Genomic DNA, 18,455 nt, shown 5'->3' with positions numbered 1-18,455 from the left:
AAATCTGAAAAGTGAAAGCACGTAATTCACCAATTTATTTTAACGAATGTCTTAGTTGAGTGTCAAATATAAGCCAAATCCTCCACACAATTTCTAAAGTCGAAACCCCAAAGCAGCTCCCCTAAGCAGAGACCTCCTGGAGATCGATCTGAACACAGGTGCTGGAAAGAGTGACACCAGAGCGGCTGGCGCAGATCATGTAAGTCGGTTCGCCCGCAGCGTACAGGGATTGGTGAGGGCAGGCATAGAAGTTTCCCTGAGCCCACTCGAGGGTGTTGTCGGAGCCCGTAGTAAAGCCCTGGGTCAAGCCACCGAACTGGACACCGTCGGTGCTCTTAAGGTCAACGTGGCCATCGGTGCCAACGTAGACTGAGTGTACTCATATTAGCGTACTGTCGAGTTTAGACTGATCATATGCATCAGAGACTTACCAACGTCGCCGTTCTCGATGCCCAGAGTGCCATCACCGCCGGTGAAGTTGATGCCGTGTTCGCCGCTCGGGGCCACGATGAAGGCGTCTCCCTGGCTGATGAGGGCGCGGCCATTGAGGTTGTCGGTGTTGGAGCTAATGACGAGCTGGAAGGAGCTGCTGGTAGGAGCTGCTGCGGCGAGCATGCTCGAGATAAGGGCGGAGAGTGCGAGAGTGGTCTTCATTTTGATTGAAGGTTATTGTTCAGAATGGAAAGCTTGAGAAAGTAGTGGAATTGTGCTTTTGCTGTGTGATGGTAGACTGGTGATCGGGCAGACAACCCTTCTTTATATGATTGAAAGTTGAGAGCAATTGAGCACCTTGATGAATGCTTACATCTTAATCACAGCGTTTACAGATCTATCTCCGGTATAATATCCACAGGGTGAGATATTAATATTCATGCTGACAGCCAAGCCAGCTTATTTTGGTTTTCTTCGCCTAGTAAGGCTAAGGAATGGTCCGTTCCTTGCTCGGGGACCTAGTGGCTGTGTCTTGATAGTCTTCAGATACTCTATGCTCTTCACGATCTGCAAGACGATCTGATGCAGTTCTCTTAGCACTCCTGATACAAAGATACAGCGCTTTGATATTGATACACAGAGATTAGATATATGAGCCGTCATTCATGCCTGAACAGAGACATCTCACTACATATCTCTCTATGTCACCAAAGCGATTTACACATTGACCCTAGTCCCTTCTGCCTCTCTGCTCTCAAGGTCCTTTGTCATGTCTCAGGTTAATCTGGAAGTGATATTGCTAGAGTGCTCCACTGTCTCCACTTTGTTGGCATCAAGGGTTCTCACAATACCTCTATACCCACACTTGAGGATGACAACAACGAAACACCCTACTCGTCCAATTTTTGGCTGTCATCATACCATGATTGATCTCGCCTGAGTATCATACAACACTCTGCCTCTCTCTCATCGAGCCCCTGCGATGTTTCGGTTATACTAGGGTTGACAATATCAGAGTCCACTCGACACACTCCTAAGCAAGGTCCTCAGAACAGCTCCATCATTCGAAGAAAAGTTTACGGTGATATAGGCTCCATACTGCCATATCTTAGTGCGAAGACCCTGTGCCCTCCCATGACTTCATTTAACTTCATACCTGATATGTGTATCTTGGCATGACAACGCTTTGATTACAAGCCTAACGAAGTTTAACAAACGCCGACTATATGATCCTCTAAGCGAAGACTTAATTGATGGGTATTCATTCAAAAGGATAATTGTATGAGTACGAGCCTCCACTGGCGTTAACGGTCTCCACAAATCTAGACCCGATATGTCAAACCGTCCAAAGACTCCAAACGCATCACGACCGCGCCACCTGCAACTCACTAGTATACCAATTCTGCATCGCCCGAATATCATAGCTCAATGCCACCGTATCAAAGACTTTCAAGTGCTCCCTGCCCAACGTCCCATTATTTGAGAGCCTACCAACCCACTTCCCATGTTTCCGAGCCCCAGCTACAATCTTCTCAATAGCTTGCACAAACTCAGGCTCGTCACCTCTCGCGGGCACGTAACCTAATAGTGACAGTGCTAGGTCGTTTGGCCCAATGAAAATCATATCTATTCTAGTCAGCCCACTTGACACCATCAACAAACGAGTATGGGCGCAACTCACCAACACCAGGTACCGCACAAATCTCCTCAACATTCTCAACTCCCTGTTTAGTTTCGATCTGAATACACGTAATCAAGGTCTCATTCGCTGTCTTGATATACGTCGGGAGATCAATACTGTGCGTAAACGCCGGGAAGGCCGATCCTTGTCCGCGAAGCCCTTGTGGGGGAAACTTGGAGTAAGAGACCACTGTTTGGGCTTCTTCAGCGGTGTTGATTTGCGGGACCACAATTCCGCTTGAATATTAATTAGTTACGTATATTATATATCAATAATAGGTAGACTGGAGTGCTACTTACTGTGCGCCGGCATCCAGGGCCCGTTTAATTAAGTCCGAGTGAGTCATTCGCAGACGGACAAGCGGTGATACTCCTAATGAAGCTATAGCTGCTGTTGCGCTGTGCATTGAGTCATCGCTTATGTGCCCGTGCTCGCAGTCGATGATAATGCCCTTTTTGATTATCAGCTTAACGGGTAGATTGATGGGTGGGATAGTTACTGACGTCAAGGCCGGTCTGGGCTACTATTTGGGCTGTGCGGAAAGATGGAAGGCCCAGGAATGTCATTATGGGCTTTGCATTTGCTCGGAGAGCATTAAGGAGTCGCAATTGCGGGTTGAATGTTGCAACTGTCATGGCTGAGTATTTCTAGTATGAATTGCTGGTAAGGTGTGTAGAATACAACTCGGATAATTGTTATGATTCGACGTAGGATTATCTTGGAGAAAAGGTCATATAACAGAAGGAATGGAGAATTAATCAACTACATGTGCCGGAGAGCAGCTGCAATGAGAAACATTATAACAGTAAGCATCGGGACAGTCTGACAGATTCCGAACGGTAGAATCGGAGTTCAACCGAGAGCCCAGGCATTATTATCTGCCTTCTCCTATACACACAATTTTCACATCTCCGAATCCCCATGTCTAGACTCTAATTGATCGGTCAAAAGGCACTCTCCCCAGCAGCACTCAAACCCAGGGCAAAAGGGGTCTATCTATATCCGGCCCCTCCCGCAACGGCGCGGGACCGGCAAGTCGACATTTCGCCGACGTCCGTCAACCCATGAATTGACGTCAGGATGCATGTATAGCTTGTCCAAGTATCGAATCATGCAAAGCAACACCCTCGTCGGATCAACACGCGGTTGCCAAAGCACATACCCCTCACCATCATGCCGCTCACATACTCAACCATCCCGCTCAAAGTCAATGGCGTGCGCCTCGAAATCTCCACCATCCAGAACAACAAGCTCAACTCCAACCCACCAATCGTCTTCCTGCACGGCTTCGCCTAGCCGACATAATCGTGCATCCATCCTTCCAACAGTATGCCTATCTGGCATTCGACGCCCCCGGGTGCGGACACTCACTTACCGACGACCTTTCCGTCGTCGACATTCCCTTCCTAGTCGCCACCACGGAAGCAGTCCTCGCGCATTTCGGCATCGATCAGTTCCACCTCATGGGCCACTCCATAGGCGGACTTACTGCGCTTCTGCTGGCGCATAGGCTCCCCGATCGTGTGTTGAGCTTCGTCGACATCAAGGGAAACCTGGCCCCCGAGGACTGCTTCCTTAGTTGTCAGATCTTACAGTTCCCGGCTGATGATCCGGGGGCGTTTATGGATGCTTTTATTGTCCGTACGGCAACGGCGGAGTCGTATGCCAGTCCGTTGTATGCAAGTACATTGCGCGTGAGGGTCCGGCCGGCTGCTGTTAGGCCGATCTTTGAGTCGATGGTGAATTTGTCGGATGAGGAGGATTTGATGGGAATGTTTCTGGAGCTGCCCTGTAGGAAGATGTTTATGTTTGGGGAGGAGAATCGGGGGTTATCGTATTTTCCCAGGTTGGAGAAGGAGGGAGTTGAGTTGGCGATGATTGTTGAAAGTGGGCATTTTCCTATGTATTCGAATCCGGTGGAGATGTATCGCCGGATTGCTGGGTTTTTGGACGGTAGAGCGTGAGGTGTGGGATGTAGATTATAGATTTGCATAGATTGTATACAGATTAATAGAGTGATATTAGTAGGTAGGAGGGGTACAGACTATATATATTATGTCGAGTAATGGTATTGATGACTGGCTAAATCATTGGCGCAGCTAGTACTCACAAGAACACGTCGATACAATGCTTTTTTCTAGCACTATACTGGTTGTTCTGGCACAGCTGGAGGTTTAGTGAAGAACGATTCGTACGAGAATACCTATTCTCTTTACGCGAGGCAATGGCATTAGAGGCAGTGGCTTATCACGATTAGCCGGTATGAGACAGCAGTAGATACTGGGACTTGCGGTGTGAGCAAGGTTTCATCTCCTTAACCTTCTTGACATACCTCCCATTAATTGAAACTTCAATTATCCCCGCAGTTCACTTATTCTCCCTAAGAGTATATGATGTTCAACCTACTTCCTAATATTCTCAATCCAGTCAACCCTAGTCCTTGTTCTTGGCAGAACAGCTCTTTCCATTATCTACTTGAGGCAAGTCAACAAAATACCCTTTTCTCTACCTCGGTCACGTTATGCAAGGGGTATCAAGGGCCTTGCATGCTTGAATAAAGGAAATCCAATGATAGCGCTTCTTAGAGTCGGAATAGCCGAACTCCAAGAATGGTGCTAGCCTAGCATATGTTCTCTATTTATTCTGTTACTAGTTATTGGGTGTGTCAGAGGTAAAATCCATCTCAGGATCAGCAACAGAGTTATGCGATGAAGCTTTTCATTTCATCTATCTATCTAGTCGTACCACGATGCATCATTTCCTCATTGAACCTCGTTAGACTCTCCTCAACATCAGTCATCTTTTTGTCGCCCAACACATTCCATAACTCGTCATTGACAAATAGTCTATCTAGTAGTGGCACTGGCCGTGGGCATCACGGGGGGTCGAGGTACCGTTGATGGTCAACTGTGAATGGCATCAGCATTGAATCATCTGAATCCATACAAGTTGGAATACTTACGGTCCAGGGAGCGTGCTTCTTGCACCAGATGGCAGTCAGGTCCTCGGGGCAGTCGGTGCGGTTGCCACCAGCGAAGCCAGTGGGGAATGCAGTCTGGCCTATGAATTGCAATCCAGTTAATTTCAATTCCCAATTATGCTATCCATCCCAGCTTAAAATATGGCGTCCACTTACATTCACCCGCAATGGCCTCACCAAGATCCCAGGCACCACCGCCGTCACTCTCGAAAGCGCTGGTCACCTGCTGAATGACTTCGTCTTCGGCCTCGGAGACGAGGTCGTGGGTGGTGCAGCACAGCGGGATACCGTCGCTGTAGTCGAGGACGACGTTCTGCGCGGAGACGGCAGAGGCGAGGAAGAGAACGGCGGGGAGGATGAACTTCATTTTGGAGTTTTGAGTCGTAGTGACTTAATATCTCAAATGATCTGGATTGGATATCCTGTGGATGAGCGATTGGAGAACAAGCTATGATCCCGGGATGAGTCGACGGTATTTATGTCCCTTCTGATTTGGGGAGCGACCTCACTTTCACAACATAGTAGTATCGGAGGCAGCTGAGGTACCTCCACCCCTCACGTCAGAAGGTGACATGTTATTTGTCAATGCTGAGACTCCTGCAGTGACAGCGGCCCTTACTTGTAGCTAGCTCCATGGGTTGTTAGCAGATCGATACCTAACAAGGGATAATCAGAAGAGACAGGAAGCTAGCTATACAGCACACAGCATGAGGGGATAGATGTTTTGGCTTGGGGTTCCGAAACTCAAGCTGACATTGTTGGGGAACTGGCAGGCAGGGTTGAAACAAGGGCTGGGCAAGACATTCCTAGCATGCGCAGACCGGCTAAGACAGACATCCGGCGGTGAGGTAGATATCGACTGGGGATGACAGACAACGGTAGTCCCCTATGGAAGGAAGATTGGATACCACTACTGGGTAGGATAAGTTATGCTAGCTGATTGTTTTGCTATGAATCGGATCTTGGCATGGTCGTTGTCTTCTTCAGAACCGATGACGACTATTGTAGGAACACGGGGTCCAGGCACCCGAACCCCATGATTTGCATAGCCTGATATGCGAGGGCAGGAGCTAGAATGAGAACCCCGTGCGACGATCTGCGGAGGCAGCATCGATCTGCATTATGCAGTCTACCAACAGGTTACTTGGAGCAAGCACGGTGCTTGGTTCGTTCAATCACCGGGTCTTGTTGTCTTTCATGGCCCTGTTGATCTTTGCAGCGATCTTCAACTATCTACGGAGCAGCTAGAGTCTATTCAAACCTTCTGTACCTGGTTCACAGCAAATCCGGCTGGATGATCTTCATTTACTGGATTGGCAGTGTACTAGTGCCAGGGTTTCCGATCTCTCGATCTTCATTTTCCTAACCGAGAGATTGGCAACGTAAGAGTCTGAGATGGTGTACTGGATGTGTAACAAGCGGGTTCGCAGCGTACTCTGTGAGATAGAAGTAGCAGTCACATAGTGGAACCCCCGCGATAGCGGAAATCAGCACCTGATAGGATGGAGGGCGATTGATATATACAGAAGCTGGTATATAGAAGAAGTTCACGAGGAGCTAATGCAGGGAATGTATGATCATTCATTGCAGCAACATCTCGCTTGCATGCCACCAGCTTGTACTCATTCTCATGGATAAACACCGACCTTGTCACCGCACTACCAACTGACTCAATAGATAGTAGTTAGAAACCGGCTATACTGCACGAATGCTAGTGAAATGTATACACATCCTAGAGGACCGCGACAATAGAGCTGAAAGTTTTGTAGCTAGCCAGCCCCAGGCTAACTGAGACAACTGCTGGCCATTCCAAAAGATCTCCGCGGGGGCGCGGAGAACAGGGGTCGACAGGAGTAACACTATCAATGTAGAGTAACATCTTCATTTTAATCAGAAGTCCTGTATCTGACTGATCATGGTTTCATTCCTTACTCCGTTTCGGCGCCTTGCGGGCCATGCCGGAGCTGTTGGGGCTGGCGGCCGGCGCCGAGCTACATGACCGTCTACTGACTTCTCAGCCAGGTCGACGGCGATTCTATATACAACGCTTCAAGATATACAAGTGGCAGCATCGGTTTCTTTACAGCCGTCTGCCGTTTCACATCAATACTTGATCCACCCCTAAAGACGCACTTGCGACCCCAGCTGACCCCACACTTGCATCTCATTTCCCGTTATCCGCTGTGTCAAGGTCGCTCCATTGCAGGTCACTAATCCGTGTTCGCGCTAAATCTCAATTGTTTCACTGCATGTGGTGAGGATACAGAGATGAGTTCCTCACTTGAGGGCGGGCGTCTGCTCGCTAGCTTGGGGAATCCAGCCATTACGAGCGCGCTTCGTGAATTAGGCAGAGGAAGATGATGGAGGTTAGAGCCTACAATGAAGCGGTGGACTTCGCAGGCCAACGCTATGACCAAACATCCAGCGTTAATGCACTCAGCTAGTGCAGGTGTGAGTTCGAGCTGGAGCTTTCGGGCTTAGCTGTTTTCACGATGAGCTTGTCTTCCAGCCAACGGGCGAACTTCACGCTGGGAATATCCACCGCACGCCAGAAGACATCACCAGCCCAGAGGGAGATGGGAAGACAGATGAGCCAACCAATCAAAAAGCCCAGGCAGTACTGGAAGTTGGTCTCTTTTCCAACGACGGCCCAGATGTTAGGCATGAGAGAGTAACCCAGCGAGTGGAGAATGGGCCCGTGGACAATGTAGAAGGCAAATGAGATCTTGCCTAGGTACTGTGAGACAGGGTGGATGAAGAGCTTTTGGAGATCCTTAGAGTGGTTGATGCTGAACACAATGAGTACAGCGCCCAGGGTCTGGGGAAATCGATGCGGCTCCGGGTAGGTTCGAGGGGTAATCTCCCAAGTCCAACGGTAGAAGGGAGTCCACTTGTAGCCGGTGTTCGGGGCGGATCCCAGATACAGACCGAGGACGAAGAGGCCGATCCAAAGATTGCGGGTAGAGAGACGGAAAGGTAGTATTTGTCTAAGGGCATTTTGCTGCTTCGGGAGGAAGTGTCGGTGCCCAGGTCTGGGCTTCGATTCGCTCTCATTCGCAGGTCGCTCCCAGGTGCCGTTGATAAGATCCGCCTCCGCCATCAGCATGCCGAACAAAAAGAGGACAATGTCCCAACGACCCCAGCGCATACAGAACCAAACCAGGCCACTGACAAGCGAGATACGTACGGGTGTTGTCAAGCGAGAGGTGCCCAGGAGGGTGAGGAAGAGCACGATAGAGCTGCGAAACTCGACGGGGATGGTCCACAGATGGGGATTATAGTAGTTGTAGTAAAGAGCCCAGTTGAAAGGATCCATCAGATGAACGATTGTCAGGTACCAATCCCAGTATTGTTTGTAGAAGGACCGCATGATTGGAGGATGCTGCTCGTTCGTGCCGAGAATGGTGTGGCCCTCTACGAGGACTTTATGTGAGTAATTGTACACACCCAACCGGACCGCGATAAAGACCAATAAGATGCCGACGACAGACGGGATGTAGAGACGGAGTGCGCGGCGAAAGGTAGATGAGGCTAAGGTAGTGAAGGTCTGTTCCCAGGAGCGACTGCGAATCAACTTCAATGGCTTGTAGGAGAGCACATAACCGGAGATGACGAAGAAGATAGCCACCATTATATGACCAGAGACCAGCATGTGTATGATAGGGAGCTGCAGCACGCTGAAATTCTCATTGTTGAATCCCCAGCCCACGGCAACCTTCCAGGTATATGTGAAGAGGAAGTGGAAGTTGAAGACCAGCAGGCAGGCCCAGCCGCGCAGACCATCCAACGCTGCGATCGCATGTTGTCTAGACGGGGGCTGCGACTTGCCGCCAACATGATGCTGCAAGTAACTCGGAGTTATGAAGATGGCGACCTTAGTGAAGAAGTCGTCCAGACGGTCGATGCCGTTATCCATGTGCTGCTTGACATGAGGAGCGAGAGCCGAGGGGTCGGTTAGATCGGACCAATTTGGGGTGTGATAACGGCGAGGGCGACTGGATTCTAAATCATTGAGGGGGATATTATGGACTGGCGGTGGGGATAGAAGGCCATTGTCAGTCGACGACATATTGTCGCCAAAGAGACGTCCGGTCGGTCGGAGAAAAGGCAGGAGATGCGTCTACCGCGCGGAACAGGTGAGGTTGAGCCAGCAACCAGCGATGAATTCGAAGCGATTGAGGATTCAGTCAGAATGCGGAAAGGGCGGGGGCTCACTCAAGTACCGAGTAGGGTAGAGGAGGAGGTGTTCAGATGAGAATAGAATCATGGATGATCTAGAACGCGCTCAAGAGAGCAGACCAGGTGGAGGCGAGCAGGGCGATAGTCTACTTTCAACAGGGACAGGGGACCATCCCCACCGCCTGCATCTTTGAGGATTCTGCACTTATACTACTTTGGGACTAGTGTATTCGGGTGACTTGAGTCTTACCACTATACCCAAGTAGGCAACTAGTTCCTTGCAAGTTTGGAGTCAATGCCCCGTTCAAACTTGACATTATTGTTATATTTTGTTTGAAAGTGATATTAATCTGAGTATCGTGCTTGTATCGCCGATTGTCTAGCCAAAGTAATCGGGCTTGATCTTTGCAGTACAAAATAGCCACTATCTACACAACCCTGAACTGGCTGGTTGTGGATGACGTGGCATGTTGTCCCGTGTCCTGGTGATCGACAAGCGCATCATATATAATCCTGCTCACGCCATTCAAAAACCAGACTTGAGTTTTAGATTAAGCGCTGACATATCGTTATAAAGCTGTCACTGTGAAGGTGTGGTTGGGCTGTCCGAGGCAACAATCAGTGGTGGCTCATGCAATGCCATTCATTACTGCTACTTTCCATAAAGGTTTCACCTCATCTCCCACTAGTCTAAAATATTTGTAACAAACGTATATGCATCTGAACCTACCGACTAGGGCACTTTTAGATCTCAGTATATTCAGCAAATATAGGGAACTTGACTTTCAAATGTAGCATACGATGCTGCTAAGGTTGGCTCTGGTGCTCCGGCAAACGGCAACTAGCCGTAGGATAGAACCAGCTATGGTTGGATGAACACTGCTTAGGCTCAAGCAATCCTTGGAAGCGCAATCATTAACTTATCGTGGTTTGTAAACCATATCAATGCTGTCTAAAACCATCACGAACTGGACTCAGTTGGGCTGTGCGCAAATCTTGAGAATCATTATATCCAGACCACCTGCCGGCCCGCAGCGCTAAGTCTGCTGGCTTTGGGTTCTTGCAAGAGTCAAATTTTTCAGTTTGAGAGATATCTTCGGCTCTATGATTATACGGTGTCTGTGGATGTGAGTTTGGCAATGCCGAGTAGTGTCGACGCATCGGTTCCGAGCCACCGGGAAGAATACTTTGTGCCGACTACCAACAATGACAGCAAGCCTCGGAGGCCGGTAAAAATGTCACTGGGCCGAAACGATTGCACTGGACAAATAATGAGACTATCTAAATACATGGCTAGCATGATTTTCTAATGGCTGATAAGTTCGGTTTTCTCTCAATAAATCACTGGCACCCTCTTCATCATTTCCCAGGCTTTGCCACTCACCAGCAACATAGCAAACACAACCATACAGACCCCGAACATGAGCGAGCAATACCTTGGCCTGCCTATTGCCCCAGCAGATACAGCCTTCGGGTTAATGGCAGAGTACGATGCAGACCAGCACCCAAACAAAGTATCCCTGATAGCAGGGGCCTACCGCGACGAGAACGGCCAACCCTGGGTACTTCCGAGCGTGAGAGAGGTTCGCTAATACTGCCAGGACTCTATTTTGGCTATTGAAAAGCTAACTCTTAGACTTAGGCAAAAGAGCTCCTCGCTCAAAGTCAAAACCATGAATATCTCGGCATCGCAGGCTCCCCAGCCCTAATTAACCTAGCCCAGTCCCTTACATTCGGATCCGAGATTACCGCAAAGCTAGAAAAGAGCATCGCTTCCATCCAAACAGTCTCAGGAACAGGCGCAAACCACATGGCTGCACACTTTCTAGCACATCATCTTCGCCCAAAGCGGGTATTCATACCCTCGCCGACATGGATCAATCATAAGACTATCTGGGCCAACGTCGGGGTCCCTATCGCAGAGTATCCTTACTACTCCACAAAAACCAGGGGAGTGGACTTGGAAGGAATGCTCTCAGTGTTTAAAACAACCGCCGAGGAGAGAGATGTAGTGATCCTGCAAGCCTGTGCACACAACCCGACAGGTGTGGACCTCACCCACGAGCAATGGGCACAAGTAGCGGAGGTAATGAAGCGGAAGAAACTATACGTTGTGTTTGACAGCGCATACCAAGGATTTGCTACAGGCGACGTGGACGGTGATGCCTGGTCAATTCGGTTTTTCGTGGAGCAACTGATCTTGGATGGACAGCCCGACTGTCCAGGCCTCTGCGTGGCTCAGTCTTTTTCTAAAAATTTCGGACTTTATGGCGAGCGTGTAGGTGCTCTCCACCTTGTCGTGCCGCGGCATCTTGGAGCTCAGGGTGCCCGCTCGGAATTGGTTGCTCTCGCTCGCTCCGAGTACTCCAATCCCCCTCGCTTCGGGGCGAGTATTGTTGAGACTGTCCTGGGGAATGAGAAGTTGAAAGGTCAATGGTTGAGAGATTTGGATACTATGAGTTCGAGAATCAAGAACATGCGGCGTGAGCTTCGCAGAAGGCTGGAAAGCAAGGGGACGCCCGGGGATTGGTCGGTTTTGGAGAGCCAGATTGGTATGTTTAGCTACACGGCGCTGGATCAGGAACAGGTCACTCGTTTGCGGGAGAAGTTTCATATCTATCTCTTGCCTTCCGGGAGAGTGAGTATCTGTGGGCTGAACGAGAAGAATATTGAGTATGTGGCGAGTGCATATGGTGAGGTGATCGAATTCAATTCTAGCTGAACGTATTTCTTTAATAGCATATTATACAACTATTGAACCTAATACTTGTATGTTCATAATCATGGTTGACGCATGAATAGTTATTCTAGGAATAGCATGACTCGCCTTACTATGTGCAACCAGGGCTGTTTGTTCAAGTAGGATATCGCACACTCCCGCAAATACCGCACAGAGTATTCACAGAATACATCTGGCCTATTCCATGTCATTCACTTGAACTGTATACCAAATCAATTGACCCCAGCATAAGTCAGTCCACATCTAGATCAGATAGCGGCAATCTGATTGGCCCCACCAACTCCCAGATACCGAATCCGGTTAGTTCCACCCCGCGGGGCAAGTCCGGGAAAATTCTTCCCAAATTAGGATTTGCCCGACAGTATAACCCATCTATAACTTGCCTATACAAATATAAAACCCAGCAGCGGACCAAACAATGAGCATGAAAGAGCTGCCCCTCACCCCCCGTGGAATCTTCTGGCAAGAAGACTTCATCACTCCCGAGCACGAGCAGCATTTAATCTCCATCTTCCGCCATGAACTAAAGTGGCCCGACCGCAGCGGGCGCACATCTCTCCACTACGGCTACACATTCGACTATAAGACCTTCGGAGTAGATCCTGAGATACCCTATAAGGAGTTTCCAGACTGGCTGAAGCCCTTGATTCCCACGACGGAGTCCCGTCCCCCGGATCAGGTCTGTCTGCAGTATTATCCGCCGGGAAGTGGCATTCCGCCTCATGTAGATGCGCACCTGGCGTGGGATCAGCTGTATGCGCTGTCGCTGGGTGCGCCGGTCTTGATGCAGTTCCGGAAGGGAAAGACGGAGGAGCGGGTGGATGTGGATTTGACGCCGCGGACGATGATGGCGATGGTTGGAGATGCGAGACTTCATTGGACGCATGGGATTAAGAAGCGCAAGACGGATACGATGCCCGATGGTTCGGTGAGGCTGAGAGAAGATAGGTGGAGTCTTACGTATCGGTGGTTGAGGAATGGGGAGTGTGAGTGTGGGAATATTGAGCTTTGTGATGTTGCTCAACGGCGGAATGGTATTGAGAAGGAGAAGAGGTCGTTGAAACAGTTGGCCGAGGAGAGTGCTGGGCAGACTGCTTCTGATTGAATGGCTACGGTCCATTGGAACCACTGAGACTAGTCGACGACTACATGTCTTCATCCCAGCCTCTGCCGCTTGTTGGTGTCTAGTGTCTCCAAAGGCCTTTCAATCGGGCAAACTGCCTACTATCCTGCATATGGCAGGGTGAAAGAAGTATTCTATGGCAGAAGGGGATGGCAATGATTACTAGGTAGCCCAGCCAGGCGGACATCTGGACTTCAACTGACACCGAAGGAAAAAAATTGCTGCTCGAAGGCTTCCGATACTCCAAGGCTTTAATTGGTGGTTGCATCAAAAGCATACATTCGACAGCTAGCACAACCTGCAGTGGGTGCAACCAACAAGGACACCAGTTATATCCCTTCATACCTTTGAATCCGAGACCAAATAATGCTCATCCATGCTAATCCATTGGCTGGTCTTCACCACAGGCAAAGTCCTCGTGTATCATATTCCTCAAGTGTATATAATGCTTTTCAGTTTCCATCATATACCATTGTGCATCAGCAAAAAGAATTGAATTCTATTACTTCTTCATTCATGTGTGATAATCGCTGATATCCCTACCAACAGATGAGCCAGATCCGCCACACTACGTATCAAAAGCCCTCTCCGACTGAGTGTCAAGTACTAAGTATGGCTGACACTAAAGCAAAGCAACAAATGCTCTCGACCTTAAAATTTAGCTTCGCCCTTACACCTGGCTTCTAACAAGGAAGACATCTTTTGTTGCCAACGCATGAAGACTACTGAGCAAATCCTCCTCTTCGACACTCAATGTAGACACTGCAGATCCCCGAGCAGACGGGTAATACTCAGCATCAATGCCGCACCTGTTTACTCAGTTAGTATTTAGTCATCAAGTTGGGAGAGAAGTTGTGTTTTACGTTGCTCTGGGCTCCGGTAGTATTCCTTCAACGAAATACCGCCTCAAATGCCCCACAGTACACAATGAGGGCATGCTGAGAGTGCAGTGACCATACGATATCTGTTCAACTAGACGAGCGCCCTCGAAGCTATTCTGAGCTTTTTTTGCAGATATCAATGGACATACAGGATCCCAAGTAGTTGACAATATCAGTATCGGCTCGAATGTCCTCGCCCGGGGAAACTCTGGGTAGTACCGAGGATGAAATCCATGGGTTGTCGGAATAGACCACGAGGCTCGATCGTAGATATCAGATCCTTCATACCTTGATACCAAATAGGACATTTCCGGTCTCGAGCTAATATGATGGTAGACTGGCTTAATACCATGAACAGGGGCATTCTTGCCGGTTTTCCGGTTATCATTCAAACCTATAAAGGTAGTGGATTCATCCACCAGATACTTCAGCACCCATGATTCAGAATATGCATTGTAAGCAGGAGTCGTATTGCCGTTTAGTAATTCAGCCAGATTCTTGGCAAAGGATGGCCAAATTGTCGGCTTGTAAAGTTGCAAAGAATATCCCGTTCGTCACTAGAGTTCGTCGAGTGATGGTACCATAATTCGTGCTTTTCAAGTAAACGGGAATTGGTTCTTTTTCGAGTTCGTGTAAAAACCCATCAATATAGGACTGAAGGCGGCTAGCCGACTTAAACTGCTCCCCTTGATTGACCGTAACGGACAAACTTCTCCGGCTTTGAAACATTCTTCGATAAAGCCGGTAATGATCTTGTCCGTATCAATTAACGACTCTTCAAATAAAAAGGAATTGTACCATTCATCCAGATTGCTCACGCCGTCCAGCACCATTCGGGAGACCCGCTCTGGGAACATTGCGTATATGTCTGACCGAGTGTAGTTCCATCTATGCTCATTAGTCAATTATCGAGTCAGGGGGCAGAACAGAACAGACAACTAAGTCCCCAGTAATACATCTGCTGCTGCCCTATCGCGTCGAGGATAGAGTTCATATCAGCAGCTATCTGCAGGGTGCTGATGTATTTTCCATGCTCGCCCATCATGTCTTCACAGGCCTTTACCTTATTCTCGGCTCTAGTGTACATCTCACCAGCTTGAAACTTAAGGTCCCAAGGGGTGCTGGCAAACGCGGCAGCGCGTTCGGAGTTGCTTGGATAGCAAACAGCTTTCGGTATCGATCCACTTACGCCACGAGGATCAAAGCTCAGTAAGTGGAAACCTTCCCCGATGAGTTTATTTAGGTCATATGCAGATCCACGAAGAAAGCCCACTCCACTGGCTACACCATATCAGTGAATATAGCACTGACTGAAGTCTCAACGTACCTCCAGGTCCCCCCGGGTTTAGAAAGATATGTCTATCTCCGGTAGCAGATGCATTCTTGGCGAGCATTCTGATGATGGGTATCGAGAAAGACTTGTCGGAAGAGTGGCTGAAGTGGTCCATGGGAACATCCAGTCTGGAGCCTTCCTGTCGCGTCAAAGCCGGCCTTTCAGAACAGGCCTAAAAACATGGCATACTTACATTGGAGAGAGTGGTTGTTAGCCACGCCACAGTCTTTCCACTGCATTCCTGACCCTCCATGAAAGTTGAGGGGCATCTGGGATGCTTTCGCCAAACATGATGCCACTATTGCAAAGCCGATAACTGTTGCCACTAGCACACACGAAACAATGTTATTCCAGTCCCTGGATCCGAACATTATGGACGCAATAATTATAAGGGAAGTTTTGTGAGTTTTGGCTAACACGACGATTTGATCAATCATAAGTGTGTCCTTCCCCCTTAAGTGGGACGCTAGCTCACATTGTATATAAAAAGCCGACACTTGTATGCTGTAGGAGAGTCACCATACAAGCGAGCGCTAGAGGTAATGAATCATCGCAAGTAGATACATATATATATAGTATGCGTAGGGTATCACATCACAGCGAGGGGTTGTCGTCTCGTTAGTTTGACCCAGGAGTCCTGTTCGCTTCACTCGTTTACCCTTTTCTTTGTTCGAATATTTCTGCAACCAGCTCGTAGGTTCTGCCCCTCTCGGCCGCCTAGTGGCTACTGCTCAGTATAGCATCATAGTCTACAGACGGTGGGCTTCTAGGTTGGATGGCGGTGATCCAGAAAGTCGCATTTCAGTCTAAATCAAGAACTAGTACTGGTCATTCGAAATGAGGAGGCCATGTGCCGATGACTGTGTCATGCATATTAGGTGTTGAAGAGTGTTTATAATTTTCTTCTGTTTCTCACTGCTCGCGTTTTTTCTTTTTCGTCTCTTCAAACTACTCCGATTCTTCAGTTGCTTTTGCCTCTTCGGTCACTTTCATTGCTTCAGTCTCTTTCACTTTTTTCATTACCTCTCTTTTCTTCAGTCTGCTTCCCTTCTTCAATCCAAGTCGTCCCCCCAGTCCTCAAACTACCAGTAGGAAACACTATCAAGATACCAAACTCAGTAGTCGAAAAATTAATCTCATCATTCCAAAGAGGAATTTCCCTGGCTAGGGGAGAAATAGACAGACAATAAGAACACCCCATACCGTGGAAGCAGCCGAAGGGGTAAGATAATGAACTCTAATCAATATCCGAGTCAAAACCGTATACAACACAACAATCACGGTTTATTCCATGGCGTTTAGCTCAGACCTACCACTTAGGTGCTGCAGGGCACATATACAGATTCTTCAGATCTTGGCCAGTGCATTGTTCCTGCAGTACCAGTATCTCCGCATGATAATATCCTCGGTGCTTTTGATCCCTGTTCGAAGTCCTCCATTTATATTGAAGTATCTGTAGGAACATCTCCGAGAATCAGACTATCTGTGTGGTGCTCTCCAGAATTAAGATCTCTAATAACAATCTCACCTGTCAGTATATTCTCAGCATCCTCAAAAGGCCGGAATCACCCTCAAACCTCAACCAACAAATTAATTCCACCTCGACAAGATTGTTTATAAATACCACCACCTCACCCCTTCGAAGTATTGTTCCATCACCTTATCAATCCTCACTGTTTGTTACAGTTTCCTTCACGCACAATCCACCAACCCCCAGTAACCATCCTCAGAAACAACCAGCACCATGTCCATCTCCACTCCCCATCTTAATGGCCTCATCAACGGCTACAGCGGCAGGCGTCTCCCCATGTACTTGGCCGACCTCGAAGAAGGTGACTGGAACGGCAACTGGGACTTAGCCTCTGCCTGTGCTGAGGCTCGCTGGCAGGTGGAGCGCCAGCTCAACCCTGACGTGCCGGCGGACTGCTGCGCAGGCGCCATCGTGTACCGTGGCTTGCACATCCGCCTGATTCCCGTCGTAAACGGCCAGGCGCTAGAGCCGTTCGAGTCCGAAGGCGCGGTAGAGTGGGTATCAGAAAGTCAGGAATTCGAGGACGCGTTTGATACATCTATCGATGCACTGGCTCAAGTTGATTGAGAATTTATTGTGGAGTAGATGGATAGCATTCGGTCTCTATTTTCTTATTTGAAACACGCTGAGAGAGTAAATAGTGACAGGAGAAAGAAGGAGAAAGGAATCAAAGCATATTCTTGCACAAAGTCTAGATATCGACATGGGGAGCACGTCGTTCTGTGGGAAAACCCCCAGACCTCCGGGCTTTTCATCTTTCCATATATAGTAGCTACCACGTGCCTTAATTATCTTGAGTAGTAGATTCTTCAACAGTATGTCAAGCTCTTTCCACTGCTACATGAAAGAAGACCATCAACATTCGTTAAATAATATGTCGAGACGGGTTACTACCTCTAGCCCCTTTTCGCTCCAGTCCAGGGCTTTCCGCTATAGTTACTCAGCATATGGTTCTCTGATATATAGGAACTGATCGGGCTTGCTATAGTTCTTCTTCTTATGTTATTGCTTCTCTCACTTAATGTCAATACCCTCTGGCACTAGAGAATTGAATATCCACAAGAAAAGAACACATGGACTCCTGGTTCATGCTAGACGCATTGTTCCTTCGGAAATGGGGCCAGGATCACCTGTTGGAATCAGTACTATACTTAGAGGACTTTCACGTCCTTTGGGGGCGGATCCGCCTTTCGAAACCCAAAGAACAATTCTAGAATCCGATACGTGCAAATCATGGATGTTATCTTAAATGAGTATGTTGGCTGAGAAATTTGTATGAGAATCACGCATGAGTGACGGTGTCGATAATGGCCCGGCCTTTCTACAATGCTCTTCCCTAATATATATTTACATCATTTTATCGAGAGAGACGAAAAAAGGACTAGTCCCTGGGGATAAAATCCCATACGCGCAGCGGGAGTTGATACCATTTCCTGCCAATTTCTCCTTGGCAACCCCTCGAAGTCAGTCAACTGCATATTGAGGACAGGGATGACGCCCACACCGCTGCTTGGAAGTCTGCAGCGTATTCCCATTTCTTCGTTAACTAAAATGATAAAAACGAGGTAATTTGGC

At 48.4% G+C, this 18,455-nt stretch overlaps 10 protein-coding genes across 10 annotated transcripts; 4 read left to right on the top strand and 6 right to left on the bottom strand.

Moving 5' to 3' along the window:
- Positions 1-121: 121 nt before the first annotated feature.
- BDQ94DRAFT_171238 (uncharacterized protein) lies at positions 122-654 on the bottom strand (the record flags this gene model as incomplete). The annotated part of the gene is made up of 2 exons (XM_026771708.1): positions 122-369; positions 432-654. 2 exons carry the CDS (start codon positions 652-654, stop codon positions 122-124), a joined length of 471 nt encoding a protein of 156 aa, XP_026625500.1.
- A 1,141-nt stretch (positions 655-1,795) lies between these two features.
- Positions 1,796-2,748, bottom strand: BDQ94DRAFT_171237 (HpcH/HpaI aldolase family protein; the record flags this gene model as incomplete). Its single annotated transcript, XM_026771707.1, has 4 exons — positions 1,796-2,058; positions 2,114-2,349; positions 2,413-2,564; positions 2,617-2,748. The coding sequence occupies 4 exons, from the start codon at positions 2,746-2,748 to the stop codon at positions 1,796-1,798; spliced, it is 783 nt and encodes a 260-aa protein (XP_026625499.1).
- Positions 2,749-3,286: 538 nt separating this feature from the next.
- Positions 3,287-4,077, top strand: BDQ94DRAFT_171236 (alpha/beta fold hydrolase; the record flags this gene model as incomplete). Its single annotated transcript, XM_026771706.1, has 2 exons — positions 3,287-3,385; positions 3,442-4,077. 2 exons carry the CDS (start codon positions 3,287-3,289, stop codon positions 4,075-4,077), a joined length of 735 nt encoding a protein of 244 aa, XP_026625498.1.
- An 886-nt stretch (positions 4,078-4,963) lies between these two features.
- BDQ94DRAFT_171235 (uncharacterized protein) lies at positions 4,964-5,460 on the bottom strand (the record flags this gene model as incomplete). Its single annotated transcript, XM_026771705.1, has 3 exons — positions 4,964-5,020; positions 5,076-5,173; positions 5,250-5,460. 3 exons carry the CDS (start codon positions 5,458-5,460, stop codon positions 4,964-4,966), a joined length of 366 nt encoding a protein of 121 aa, XP_026625497.1.
- A 1,513-nt stretch (positions 5,461-6,973) lies between these two features.
- Positions 6,974-9,369, bottom strand: BDQ94DRAFT_145314 (acyltransferase family protein). The gene has a single exon (XM_026766618.1). It carries the CDS (start codon positions 9,160-9,162, stop codon positions 7,534-7,536), a length of 1,629 nt encoding a protein of 542 aa, XP_026625496.1. The 5' UTR covers positions 9,163-9,369; the 3' UTR covers positions 6,974-7,533.
- A 1,324-nt stretch (positions 9,370-10,693) lies between these two features.
- BDQ94DRAFT_179392 (aspartate aminotransferase, cytoplasmic) lies at positions 10,694-11,994 on the top strand (the record flags this gene model as incomplete). Its single annotated transcript, XM_026773367.1, has 2 exons — positions 10,694-10,855; positions 10,915-11,994. The coding sequence occupies 2 exons, from the start codon at positions 10,694-10,696 to the stop codon at positions 11,992-11,994; spliced, it is 1,242 nt and encodes a 413-aa protein (XP_026625495.1).
- A 404-nt stretch (positions 11,995-12,398) lies between these two features.
- BDQ94DRAFT_42394 (uncharacterized protein) lies at positions 12,399-13,157 on the top strand. The gene has a single exon (XM_026775730.1). The coding sequence runs from the start codon at positions 12,431-12,433 to the stop codon at positions 13,115-13,117; it is 687 nt and encodes a 228-aa protein (XP_026625494.1). The 5' UTR covers positions 12,399-12,430; the 3' UTR covers positions 13,118-13,157.
- Positions 13,157-13,619, bottom strand: BDQ94DRAFT_42397 (uncharacterized protein). Its single transcript, XM_026775731.1, has one exon. It carries the CDS (start codon positions 13,476-13,478, stop codon positions 13,197-13,199), a length of 282 nt encoding a protein of 93 aa, XP_026625493.1. The 5' UTR covers positions 13,479-13,619; the 3' UTR covers positions 13,157-13,196.
- A 186-nt stretch (positions 13,620-13,805) lies between these two features.
- On the bottom strand, positions 13,806-15,410 carry BDQ94DRAFT_171231 (uncharacterized protein; the record flags this gene model as incomplete). The annotated part of the gene is made up of 4 exons (XM_026771704.1): positions 13,806-13,944; positions 14,815-14,904; positions 14,973-15,297; positions 15,344-15,410. The coding sequence occupies 4 exons, from the start codon at positions 15,408-15,410 to the stop codon at positions 13,806-13,808; spliced, it is 621 nt and encodes a 206-aa protein (XP_026625492.1).
- Positions 15,411-17,093: 1,683 nt separating this feature from the next.
- On the top strand, positions 17,094-17,447 carry BDQ94DRAFT_171230 (uncharacterized protein; the record flags this gene model as incomplete). Its single annotated transcript, XM_026771703.1, has 1 exon — positions 17,094-17,447. The coding sequence occupies one exon, from the start codon at positions 17,094-17,096 to the stop codon at positions 17,445-17,447; it is 354 nt and encodes a 117-aa protein (XP_026625491.1).
- Between the last annotated feature and the right edge of the window lie 1,008 nt (positions 17,448-18,455).

Source organism: Aspergillus welwitschiae, assembly GCF_003344945.1.
Source record: "Aspergillus welwitschiae strain CBS 139.54b unplaced genomic scaffold BDQ94scaffold_19, whole genome shotgun sequence".
Classification (NCBI taxonomy): domain Eukaryota; kingdom Fungi; phylum Ascomycota; class Eurotiomycetes; order Eurotiales; family Aspergillaceae; genus Aspergillus; species Aspergillus welwitschiae.
Note: the sequence above shows the minus strand (reverse complement) of the source record. Positions and strands in the feature narration are given on the sequence as shown.